The following is a 13,266-nucleotide window of genomic DNA, read 5'->3' on the forward strand; positions in this document are numbered from 1 at the left end:
GGGGGGTCTCTCCTCTTGGGAGAGATGACACCATTAGCAATAACTAGAACCCTTTATTTAATCTCTTCTTCTCTACTGTCTCTGTCATGTTCATTTGAAGGGGTGGACTCTGCTATTAAAACTTGCCACTTGCAATATGCTAAGCTTGGTAACTAATGCATAGCAGAAAGCATATTATATTTACTTTAGATTTCATCCAGGCCCAGTTTCTTCCTCACTAGAGGTGATAAATTTGCACAGAAAGCCAATATTAACACCAGTAACACTAGGTTGCAAACTGTCATTGTATTCTTTTTTGTGCTCGTTTGAAACTCTATATAGGAGTCTAAATTTCTCCTATCTATTGGATTACAATGTCTTTTAGTCTGATCTATTAAAAACCTTTTCCTTTATGCTGACAAACATGCTAACTATGCATTGGACAAAGTGGTCTCTAGTCTCTGGGCTTTTATGCATCTATCTCCTTTGCATGGAGCATGTATTCCCTTCGGGTTTGATTCATGGTTATTCATTTATTTCCCCTTCTTTAGCAGTCACCTCACCTTCAGATCAGAGAATCCTTGCAGTTTCTGAAAGCTCTGAAAGTGCGACTTTTCCTCTTCCTTCTCAGGGGAAGTTAAGGAGATCAGCATGTGTTTAGCTTTCTTCAGGTTTTCTCTCCAGTCACCGTGCTGCAAAATGGGAACTGGCCAATAAGCACACTGTCAGGCCAACTGTGACATTAAGAATATGTAGCAGCTGAAGAGGATTGGGAGGAATTATGTCAGGGAAAAGGAAAAAAGGGAGGAAGATGGGTCATCTGGCTGAGGGCACAAGAGGAGCCGTGCTTGGTTTGCATGAGTATCCACTGCACCTCCCCCTTACCTCTCTGTTTTTGCAAGGATCAGAAGGGCTTAAAGAAATTTACACTGAAGGTGAAATTGATAATAAATTTAAATGGCCTAGCAAACTAACACTAGACAAGACTTCAAAAAAAGCGGGGGGGGGGGGGGGCAGCAAGCAGCTCCTCCAATGGAAGCTGCACAGAAACAACAAGGGGCACATGGGCAAAATGGTGAATGGGCTTGGCCAGGGATACTTTGCAGGAAGAAAATCCCTGTGCAGACAAAAGACATGAGAAAACCCCATTGCAAAGCAAAAACTCATGGGGTATTTAGGACATGCATAAATGGCCGATGAAAGCTCGTATCACAATAAATCTTCTCTAGCCAACAAGTCTAAATTTGTGCTTCAGTGGCATTTTAGCAGCTAGCATGGTAATCTTATCCTTTGGATCTCTAGTTTATCAATTGAGAAATATACCTCTATTAATTTTGTTTCAAGTCTAGTATTTATTAACATCTGCATAATATTCACACAAGCGCTGTATCCAAGTGCAAAATTCTAGTTGTGACCACAGAATAGGTGTAAACTATTTCAACAATAAAACTTATAAAGCAGATTTAAGAGTAAATCAAATCAGGTTTAATTTGCAGTTCCCCAAAAAGGCAATTTTGCAGAAAATTATTGTTTTATTAGCTTTGGTGATCAAATTAAAGTACTGCTTTCAATGACCTACCGCTATACAGAAAAAAAGTTTTCCAAATTCCAAATTAGACAGATACACTACAGGACTTAAATACAGAATCTGAAATAAAATCTTTATGGCCTTCATGAATTAGAAACCAACAAACAGAAACAGCAGCTTTGCATTAACTACTATTTTGGAACAGTACAGAATACAATGCTTTGTATTCTCTCAATTTTACTCAGCATATGAACACTGACACAGCTGATTTTGTAATAAACTGTTGGAAGGATACAATAAGAAATGAGGAAAAATCACCTACATTGACAGATAGTAAAAATCAAGAAGTCATCATGTTTGTATAGTTCTTCTTTTGTGGAAACTAAAACGTTAAACACTCCAATTGAATAACAGCCTTAAATATTCTATTGAAGTCAATGATAAACTGCTTATATTTCAGTGGCTCTGGTATGTCTGACATTTATTTGGAGGCTGACTTTAATGGCCATAAACAAACTAAAGTTCGTTCACTGTAAGAAAAAAACCCTATTTTGTTTAGCTGGCTAGACATTTCCTTCCCATAACCTTCATGCATCAAATGCTGATAGATGAGTTTATGTATTGGGGCAGGGGTCTGCAACCTGCGGCTCTCCAGATGTTCATGGACTACAATTCCCATCAGCCCCTGCCACCATGGCCAATTGGTCTACAATTCCCATCAGCCCCTGCCACCATGGCCAATTGGCTGATGGGAATTGTAGGCCATGAACATCTGGAGAGCTGCAGGTTGCAGACCTCTGCGTTAGGGAAACTGACGAAATCAGTTTGTGGTGACATCTAAGTAGAACACTTCAACAAAACAAAGTTTTCTGGTTCACCTACCAGCACACTGACGAAGATAAGATATTATTTCTTTTGGTAAATCAGAACCCAACTTGAACAGAACTGATTGCAACATTCTAAAATATTTTAATTATTTTATTTTAAACATTTTTATTATATGCCAATAATAAAGACTTTGTTGTTGTTAGCTCAACAACTGGGACTGAACTCAAGCATTAAATCGTAGTTCAAAATTACTTTTCACGGGCCAGAAAACCTGAATTTGTTGAACTGTCTGAATCCAGAACTCACAAAATCTGGTTAGCTCCAAGCCCCCTTCAACCAAGTAATCTTCAGTATCAGCACTGCCAAAACAGAGTGGAGTGCATAAGTCTGAAAATAAACCATGTATGAATAAAATCAAGTGTATTCATAACAATTAAAAAATGCCTTATTGACTGCAATGATTATTCTGAAATGGCTTAAGCCAGTGATACTCTGTGATACTATGAATACTAAGTAGTCTATAATGCCATGCTTTGCAGCAGAGTTCTAGTTCTTTAACAGAGTGATCTCAGGAACTTTATCTTCACCAAAACGATCTTTCAGAAGAAAAGAGAGAATTGCTTCAAGTGTTGCAACCTAGGGGAGGACAAAGAATTCTAGCAGTTATAATGGGACTTTAAGATACACTCAGATCAACAGTTTTTCACCCTTTTCACTACAGAAAAGTCACATGTGGTCGTGACCAAGTTCATGTTTTGTTTTATTACTATATACACCAAGAGTATACAACCTGAGGCCCGGGGCTGGATGCGCCACCTTGAGAGGGCTTATTAGGCTTGTGAGCCAGACAAGGCAACCCCCCTCGCTGCCCTCACTCCAGCCTGGCAAGCCTGCTAAGGCCTCGCACCCACCCACGATCCACTCCAATCTGGCCTGGTAAGCCTGCTGTGGGCTGGCTAGTCCAGGCACCCTCCCTCTCCCAATACAAGGCACCTACCCGCTCCCGACTTGTCCTGCAGAGCTACCCACCCCCCAGTGCTCATCTGGGCTGACGAGCCTGCTGTGGCAGCCCCCCCACCTTGAGTGCCAACCACTTCTCCCAGTGCTATCTTCTATTTCTATTTCATTTTTGAGGCTTATTATTTTAAGCTAAGTTTAGGTTTGAAGTTTAGGATAAGCTAAGCTCAGTTTACTTTAATCATTCATCATAGACATCCTGCTAATTTTTTTAGTCCTTGCTATTTTCTAATCAGTTGATGGCACCCAGAGTGAGGTTGGGTGTTATGAAAGTAGTTATTTGTTCAGGCACGCTACTGGTTCCACATTAGAGTACTGTTCAGAACCTTCTATATCTAAGCTAAAAATATTTATAGTTGCTTCACCTGTTTTGAGGCAGAGAGTGCCACAGTTCACATCTCAATAGGCAGAGCCATGACTTCATACTTCGTAAACCCTAGAACACAGCTGTCCAAAGAAACACCTGTATGGTGTTATATGCATCACTCTCACATACAAACAACAGTATGAGTGCATGTACCTGTGAATCCTTTCCTCCATGTTTGTTTCTGTAGCATTTTGTAGACATATTGTTTGGGCCAAATGGACTCATTGGTAAAGTCCAATAAGCTTTGACATCTGCTAAAAATTCCAGCAGAGAGATGGAAGCCTCCAATTCTCAGAGAAAAATCACTCCCTCATCCTTTAATGTGGACCCTCCATCTCACAGAATGGTGTAAGTCTATGAACCTATAGAGTTATAAATGCTGTTGATGTCCTTCAGATATAACATGGGACAAAGGCTTCCATCCCAGTCTATGTTGATAAAGTAATGAAAATAACCACCTGTGGAGCTTTGAACAGAATTGATTTTTGAAAGCAGGATTGGGCTTGGGCGCGTGATCTTAAGGATGACTGAAAATGTAAGCAAAATAAATTCAGTGGCGTAGCTTACACACATTGACAGTGAAACCTAGCCATCCAGAGTCATGCACTCTGAGGCTGGACAAATAAAGGACTGATTGGAGAGTCAAAGGCTATACTTTTAGGATGTGGAGAATTCAGAATGCTGCAAAGTGAACCTGTCTTTAGAAGAGGATAACAGAGAAATCTGAAAAACTTGCAGAGGACAGGAATACACCATTCCATTCTTATTTCTCTCCTTCCCTACCCTGAAAAAAGCACGATATACATCCAAACTCTTCTCTTCTTCTTTCTCTGTTTCTCCTTCCTTGTTGCTGCTTTCTCACTTTCTTAGCAGTGAAAGGTTTGGGACAGAGAGGGCACAAGACACAGTGTAAACAGGTTGTTCTGGGTGTTCTGTGCTCCAGGCTGCCACTGTTGTAGGTTGTGATTGAGAAGGAAAGATCCTCAGTTCCAGACACCCAAGAAGTGGGGGTGGGTGGTGGTGGAAAGAGGCTGGGATGTTGGAACTTGGAGGGGACCAGGCAGAGAGAGAAGGCAGGAACTGAGAAGGGAATAATAACCTTCTTTCTACTCAAACCCTCCCCATTACTACCTGACTCCTTGCCATCAGTGTCTCTCTTCTTCTCCCTTGTCTTGCTTCAGTACCATCCAGCTACTACTGCAGCATGTTGCCACACTGCTTTACAGTATGATGGCTGAGATCTCATGACATTGTCACAACATTTTTTTCTCCTTTTATACATCCCCTTAACTTTTGGCTTTTAGATTTTTGTGCAAACCTGGGGGTTCCCTTGAGTTTGCTGAAAATTCCTTCTTTGCACATTGTCCCTATCATGTTGACTTTAAAATATATACTCTGAGGCCATGTTCAAAAATGGATAAATTGGTTTGCAAAAACAGGAAATACAGAATATGCTAACAGATGGTATTGGCGTACAAAATGGCTGATGCAAGCTTTTAAATATGGTCCTAATACAACCACTGTCTGGAGTCATTCCCACAGAATAAGCATCAGATTAATTAATGGCTTTGTTCAAGAATGTCATCCATCTTAATGTTAAATAAACTCTCATCATTGTTCCTCTTGAAGGTTAAAACAGTAAAGCAGAACTAGGTATGCCTATACAGGACCTTTAAGGCATAGTCAGTGATGAATTGTGGCATTGTTTTCTGTGCCAAATAGCCTTACTTTAGGAAACAGCAGCAAGGTCCTTCCTGTTTCAGATATGATCCAATAGAAAATCTTTTTCCACAGTAAATATTGATAGCAGACCGCAACGCCAGATGCAGCAGAAAAGAAGTATTTCACCTTCTATCATCAAGAAGTAAGAGTGAAGGCATGGCTCTATTTACTGAAGCATACGGAGTGGCACCTTAAGGCACCTTAAAATGTTTCTGGTTTAGCTACAGAGGATTCTGAATGTAGCTCTGTACAAGCACAGGATTCAGCTGTATGCCTGCAGAGATCACTAAGAGGTTATTTTGTTCCTACTCAGCTCTCAGCTAGAAGCAATATTAAGGACTTCCGAGCCCAGTTGAATCCGACTAATGGTTCAGGACCTTGATCCTTCACAGTGGCCAACAAGATGCACCCAGAAAGCTCGTAAGTAGGTGTTCCCTTTCAGCCTCCCACAGCAATTATGTATTCAAAGAATCAATGAAAAATTAAAGCTTCACTTCAGTAAATGGACAAGACAGTTAACTTATTTACTGCAATGTCTCATTTTACAGCAATAATTATCTTATTAAGTATATAAATGAATGGTCTGATTGCTTTTTGTCCATTTTGCAGACATGTGCACTGTTAAACCATGTTCACTGGCTAAACAAGCAATCAGTATTAAAAACAAACTGGGCTTATTCTGGACTGAAACTTACTTGCTTCTGTAACTCTGTACAACAACAGCTAGTCTTCTTTGCACACTCTACAAAGAAACAAATATAATTACTTAAATATATCTAGATACATACTATGAGCAGGTCTGAAGACAAACACTGTGAGAAGTGGCCAGTTCTATAAATCATGTGTTTGTTCTCTGACAGGTAACATTCCAAACTAAACAGTAAATAAGTGATAATAAATAACATTCCACAAATACTTACGATTCTCACTGTTGCTGTATTTTGCCAGATTTTCGATTACCAGCTGGTCAGCTACATTCAGAATATTATTTTCACAAATTTTATTCATTATTACTGCACGAGTATTTTCACTAACTTTTTTCACCATGATAGTCACACGCTCATTCAGTAAGAGAGCCTTTAGCCTCTCTGTTGCAGATGCAGACCACTTTCCATCCAGTTCCATAATTCCTAGAAAACAAATAATTCCACTTTGGCTTACTGAATTATTGGAACTGTTCACCATGCCCTTAATTTAAAACTACAAGGAAAATGTGCAAGATGGACTAAAGTAGTGACTATGTCCGTTCAAGATTTTTCTTCAGAAGTTGTTTCTAACGCATCCTATCTGAAATTGATGGAGGGTCAAAATACAAGGGACACAGGTCCATCCCATGACCACTGATGACATTTTAAAAGCCTCTGTGGTTTTTTTATAAATTGCTACAAGATCCTAATCGGGATCAGGCAAGTGGTGGCCCCAGGATTTTTTGGATTGTTCCTCCCATGCCATTTCAACTGTAGAAACGGTGTGTGCATGTTCTTCTGTTAACATTAAGTGTGAATAGCCGGTCTCAGAACAACAACAGTCAAGGTATGGATAGCAAAGATACAGAGTATTGTGTGTATTCATCTTTATTTTGTTTCCTTGCTCAATACACTGCTGCGTACAGTGTGTGTGAGGACATTATTTCTTATTACTTTAAATATATTGATAGTTTGTTCTCTTTAATTACATTAAGCTCTACTCAATCATGTTACTAAAAGAGTGCTGGGGAAAGGAGGTGGATGGTAAGATCACTAAACCCCAGAGTGTGCAAGTACACTAAGTTGTCCCTGAGGTAACAACTTGAAACTGGAGGGAGACTCAGGTTCCAGCCCAGGAGGAACAGTCACACTGCAGTTTTGCAGACTATCCTCCCCTCTGTGGAAACCTTAGTAGAAAGATATTACAAAGTCTCTGAAATCAAAACAATCTGGAGAAAGTTCTCAAAAGTAATTCAATTTATTTTAGCAGACTAGGAAAATTTAATATTTCTGCAAGATTGTCCACATGTATTCAACCATATTCCTAACAATTACTTTAGTTCAAGAGATATGGATAACACTGCCTATTAGCACACAAAGGCTTTATACTCATATCCCTAGAAAACCATAGAGGCATGTAAATATAGAATCTTGTTATTTAAAGAATTGCACTGGGTAGTTTACTACCTGCAAGGGAGCACTTAAGTATTTGAAAAGGCAGTTCCAAGTAGGGGGCAGTTATAGGTATCAGCCTAGAAAGCGGTAAAATCTCCATATTTCCATAATCTGCATATGCCACTTTCACTTCTGACACAAAAACTTCCAGAACAATAGCGCGGTACCAACGGTCATCACCTGAAAAGGAGTTAAAAAACTGTCAATGTTTGGTTTGAACAGCTTGCCATGATATACATAAAATCACCCAATTGCTTTTCCCTATTGTTCAAAAGTTTCTTTTAAACATCTTCAAATGAGTACGTGATAAACCAGTATTTTCCCTAACAAACAACATTCACAAATTTAGTAGCTCAATAAAATTTTCTTTAGGTATTATATCCTATCATTTGGCAACTGTTTTAGTTGATACATCTGTCAATCTTATCTACAGAATTTTACACTACTTGACTGAAGCAAAATGAAGAAACTGCTGAATGCAAAGCCCATTTTCCCAGACCCAGTCATAAGCAGGTAAACATCTCTGGAATACAGAACGGTTACAGCCATTGACCCAAAATCAGACTGCAATATCTGTGGGAACTGATATTCAGATTTTAAAAAGACAGGAGCTGTCAAGTGAGATCATAATGAGGAAGAAGTGGTCATTCTTCTTATTGGTTGTACTTCTGTGCTGACACCACTGGGATGAAACAGATGCCCTATAAGTTATTGGAAGAGACCCTACTTGTGTGGGAATAGAGTCCAGGTGGTGCACATAAAAAAATTCAGAACAATTAAAAACATTTAAAATTACAAAGTAATTCAATAAAAACACATAAACACTAGTCAAGGAAGGTTAATAACCATTACTGGAAGTATGTCAAATGAAACCAAATATCTTCACCAACTGGTGGAAAAAAGTGATGGGGGAGACAGACAAATCTTCGTGGGGAGGGAATTCCAAAGGTTTGGTGCCACTATTGAGAAAGTCTTTCTCAGGTTACCACTGCCGCAAATGGCAGTTGCATCCAAAGAAAGGTCTCTTAAAATAACTGCAGTGAGTATTTATGGATAAGGTGGTCCTTAAGGCATACAGGTCCCAGGCCATACAGGATCCATACCAGCATCTTGAATTGATCCTAGAAGCACACTGGTAACCGTGTTTGTGAAACAAGCTTGGGCAGATGCACTCAGCCCCTGTGGTTAAAGATGGGGAAAGGATTGATGCATTTGGGTGGAGGTGTATACTGCATCTGCCATGAACCTGAGAATTGCTAACTTATAGCTATCTGGCAGATTACCAGATACAATTTTGGCAGAAGTTGTGGGGCAAAAAATTGGGGTGTTGCTGGAAGAACCTAAAGACGTGTTCGTCAACTGCAGGCTGAGGTGATGAAGTTATCAAAGCAACAAATTCATGCGAGTAAGTATGCAGCCAAGATGTCTTGTCAGACTATTGTGACCATTATGGTCAGGAGAAGGTACTCTTGGCTGAGGCCGACTATGCTGTCAAGGGAGTTGCAGCATAAAGTTGAGGAACTCCCATTTTAAGGACTTAATTTGTTTTCAGATGAGATCTTGTCAAAATATGAAGGATGTGCAACCATAGCTGTTAGGTCTTTGGATGTGCAACCATCGATGTCAATGGGTATGTCAGGACATATCCCTCATCAACATTATTACTGCCAGAGGAAACCAAAGCATGATCAGAGGCCTTACCAATACACATAAGCATCGTCATTAAGGTGGGAGCTATCAGCAATATTCTAAAAAGAATAATTCTGGGAAGTCCAAGAGTTCTAGTAGATGTGGGGGAAAAGATTTGTGGGGTTCCGATAAACCTATGTTATGACTAAGTGGGCAGACTGAATTTCTGAGTTACATTCTGTGGGTCTGCACAGAAACCCCGACAATGAACACATGTGATATAACTTCCTTCTCTCTGTGATACACCTCTGATGCCAGCTACAGACGCAGGCAAAACGTTAGGAACAAGATCTACCAGACCATAGCCACACAGCCACTGGAAGCCCACACCAACCAGTTTCTTTTTTTTTTACCTGAGAATCTGGCACAACAGGCTTCACCAGCTTTTGGTTGGAAGACGTGATTGTCTTGAGAGGTGGAGTAATCTGCAAGTTGAACCATTAATTTATGCAGCTTCTGTGGGTCCACTAAAATGGAATAAAAGTTTGAAATTTTATACATTCCACTGCACCTTGCCCAAAAAATCAAAGCCTTCTACTAGAAAATATACATTTATAACATTCAGAAGCAACAAACCTTATTGCTTTGAAAACACATACATAACAGAGCAGTACATTATTCCAGAAAGATTTTAATACATCTGTATACTGCCAAGACATTTCTGAGGTGATCAGCAGTATATTACATTTTAAAACATCAGCTATAATGAAACAGAATAAAAGTAGCAGAATGAAAAAATTAAAAGCTATAGACAGCTTCAAAGCTAGAAAGCAAAAAACAAAGCCCAGTAAAGAAGTTGTTACTGTAAAAAAAAATCAACAGAAAACCTTGTCCCATCCCCACCCCCTTTGAGTGGCTTAAATGGTGGCAAACCACTGGCATCTTGTGTGACAAGAAAATGCCTGAACACTTCAAGGCCAAAATCTACAAAACAGTTGTTTGCCCAGTAGCACTGTACGGAGCCGAATGCTGGCCAGCAACAAGAGAACATGAACAAGCCCTTCATGTCATGGAAATGAGGATGCTTCAATGGATGCTAAACCTGACGCTGTTTGACCATGTGTCGAATGATGACATCCAGCAAAGACTTAAAATAACACCAATTGACCAGTACATGAGGCAGGCATGGCTAAGGTGGTATGACCACGTCATACGCTGTGAGGAAACATCAGTAGCAAAGACAGCCCTGCACCTTGAACCTGGTGGATGCCGCCCACGTGGCAGACCAAAAAATGGTGGATGGACACAGTCAATGAAGACCTGCAAGCAAAGAACCTTACCCAAGAAAACACTCAATATCGTGACCCTTGGAAGAGACAGTTACAAAACTGACCCTGCATGTGCAGGAAACCAGTTCGGGGGGAGGAGGAGGAGGAGGAGATAATGATGAGGAAGCTACTGCATGAGCAAAGTGTAACAACAGAGGAGGCATTTCTCTTTAGTAGTGATCCTCCCTGTTTCTAAGACCACAGAATACAGAACAAAGCATATCTTAACTGTCAAGCAGAGAATATCACTTTAAATGAACCACTGGAGTTCTTTTAACATTAGTAGGCTGTGTTCCCCATCATTAGTGCCAGTTAGTTGTCTTGCTGTGATATTTAGCACCAACTGAAATTTCCAAATTATTTCAAGGACAATTACCTAAAGTGGATATAATGAAGGCAGGGATAGCTGCGGACAAATCATGCACTGTATTGTCGAAGGCTTTCACGGCCGGAATCACTTGGGTGCTGTGTGGTTTCCGGGCTGTATGGCCGTGTTCTAGCAGCATTCTCTCCTGACGTTTCGCCTGCATCTGTGGCTGGCATCTTCAGAGGATCTGATGTTGGGAAAGCAAGTGGAGTATATATATCTGTTGGAGTGTCCAGGGTGGGTGGAGAAACCTTGTCTGTGAGTAACAAAGAAGGCAGCCAGGTCAATAGTTGAGGGCATCTGAATAGAAGTATAAGTAACAATGAAGACTATAGCATGGGCGTAACACTGGAGCTAGCAAGGTCACTGGTGGGAGCATCTGAATAGAAGTATCCTGGCCTTTGTTTCTTTTGTCTATGGTCATCCTGTGTTTGTGTGGAGCTGGTTAGACACTGTCTTGACTCTAGTATTTTTCAACACTGGCAGCCAAGTTCTGTTCATTTTCATAGTTTCTTCCTTCCTGTTAAAATTGTCCATGTGCTTATGGATTTCAATTGCTTCTCTGTGTAGTCTGACGTAGTGGCTTTCAGAGTGGTCCAGAATTTCTGTTTTTTTCAAATAATATTCTATGTCCAGGTTGGTTTATCATGTGTTCTGCTATTGCTGATTTTTCTGGCTGAAATAGTCTGCAGTGCCTTTTGTGTTCTTTGATACATGTCTGCGCGCTGCGTTTGGTGGTTCCTATGTAGACTTGTCCACAGCTGCATGGTATGCGATAGACTCCTGCAGTAGCTAAAGGATCCCTCTTATCCTTTGCTGAACGTAGCATCTGTTGAATTTTCTTAGTGGGTCTGTAGATTGTTTGTAGGTTGTGCTTCTTCATCAGTTTTCCTATGCGATCAGTGGTTCCCTTGATGTATTGTAAGAACACTTTCCCTCTAGATGGCTCTTTATCTTTGTTCATGTGGCTTGTTCTTGGTCTTGCAGCCCTTCTGATTTCTGTATTAGAGTAACCATTAGCCTGTAGAGCCCTGTTTAGGTGATTCAATTCATCTTGTAGGAGGTGAGGTTCACAGATTCTGTTTGCGCGATGTACCAAAGTTTTTGTAGTGCTCCTTTTTTGCCCTGGATGGTGATTGGAATTTCTGTGTAGATATCTGTCTGTGTGCGTAGGTTTTCTGTATACTGTGTGTCCCAATTGCTGGTTTGGTTTGCGGATGACTAAAACATCTAAAAATGGCAGTTTTCCTGGATACTTCAGCCTCAGAGAGTTGCCTCTCAGTCAAAGATCTGAGTCAAAGACTGAGTTGCCTCTCAGTCAAAGATCTCAATTCTGATTCAGAAATCATCATTCTACCAGCAGATAAAGGTAATGCCACGGTTATCATGGAAACAGACCAATACAAAGAATAGCTAATTTTTATATGGAACATTTTGAGAAACAAGCCCTGAAAATCCAATTTACTATGGAGAAAGAAAATGAAGGAAAACTGCCATTATCAACCAATAGTATCACAGTCTCAACTACACCCATCTTCAGTTTGTTGGTGTTAATCCAACCCATTACCATGTCTCTTAGTTCACTCCACTCTTCTGAAACTGAGAATAAGAGTTGGATGATTCTCTGCATAATAGTGGTAGATCACTTCAGTGCTCCAGATAAGCCCTCTGCCAGTTTCACATAAAAGTTAAACAGCACAGACAACAAGGCAGAACCCAGTAGAAAACTTTGATAAATGTCACAAGACTTAAGAAACAGTCTTCTAGAACCACCTTCTAGGTAGCCAGACAGGATCTGAACCAAAGCATGTAGTCAAACGCACATTTCAACCAACCAACTTAGGAGTTGACATATCAAAAGCTTACAAAATACCCAGGAAGACATTTGGGGCACAGATTTGTTTCAATTTAGTTTAGATGCAGAACTGCTTGGATTTTTAAACTTAAGGCAATCATATTATGAAAATAATACTTTTGTCAGAATAGCATACTTGGGATCATACCTTTGGCTTCTGTTGGTACTACATATATTAAGCCAGGGTTTATCACTTCTAACACACGGACAGACACAGCTTTATTAACTGGAATGTCTTCTGTTGTCCACTGTGTGTATAAAGACATTTCTGAAATATAAGACAAATATAAGACAGTTTAAAAAGATGTCATGGTTATATGCGTAGCAAGCTTTCACTTAAAAATACAATTTATTGAAGCAATCAGTCAGTGATGGAGAAAAATGGGCTGTTCTAATCTGAATAATACAACAAACCTCATACATGGCTCAGCATCCTCTACATTAGTAGACAGCATGAGAAGCTACTACAAGGAATGGAGAGAGAACAAGTAATCTGCAAGGTGAA

The 13,266-nt window shown here is 40.0% G+C and overlaps 1 protein-coding gene across 1 annotated transcript in view; it reads right to left on the reverse strand.

The window, feature by feature from the left end:
- Nucleotides 1–1,468: 1,468 nt before the first annotated feature.
- The window catches only part of TDRD1 (tudor domain containing 1), a 51,130-nt gene continuing 39,332 nt past the window's right edge, over nt 1,469–13,266 (reverse strand). Inside the window, exons 20-25 of the mRNA XM_048504886.1 lie at nt 12,910–13,029; nt 9,625–9,738; nt 7,595–7,762; nt 6,362–6,571; nt 6,137–6,183; nt 1,469–2,971 (exon numbers count right to left, since the gene is read on the reverse strand). Coding sequence (XP_048360843.1) covers nt 2,882–2,971; nt 6,137–6,183; nt 6,362–6,571; nt 7,595–7,762; nt 9,625–9,738; nt 12,910–13,029 — 749 coding nt within the window. The 3' untranslated portion in view covers nt 1,469–2,881. The remainder of the gene's footprint in view (nt 2,972–6,136; nt 6,184–6,361; nt 6,572–7,594; nt 7,763–9,624; nt 9,739–12,909; nt 13,030–13,266) is intronic.

The sequence above is a fragment of the Sphaerodactylus townsendi genome, linkage group LG08, assembly GCF_021028975.2.
Source record: "Sphaerodactylus townsendi isolate TG3544 linkage group LG08, MPM_Stown_v2.3, whole genome shotgun sequence".
Taxonomy (NCBI): domain Eukaryota; kingdom Metazoa; phylum Chordata; class Lepidosauria; order Squamata; family Sphaerodactylidae; genus Sphaerodactylus; species Sphaerodactylus townsendi.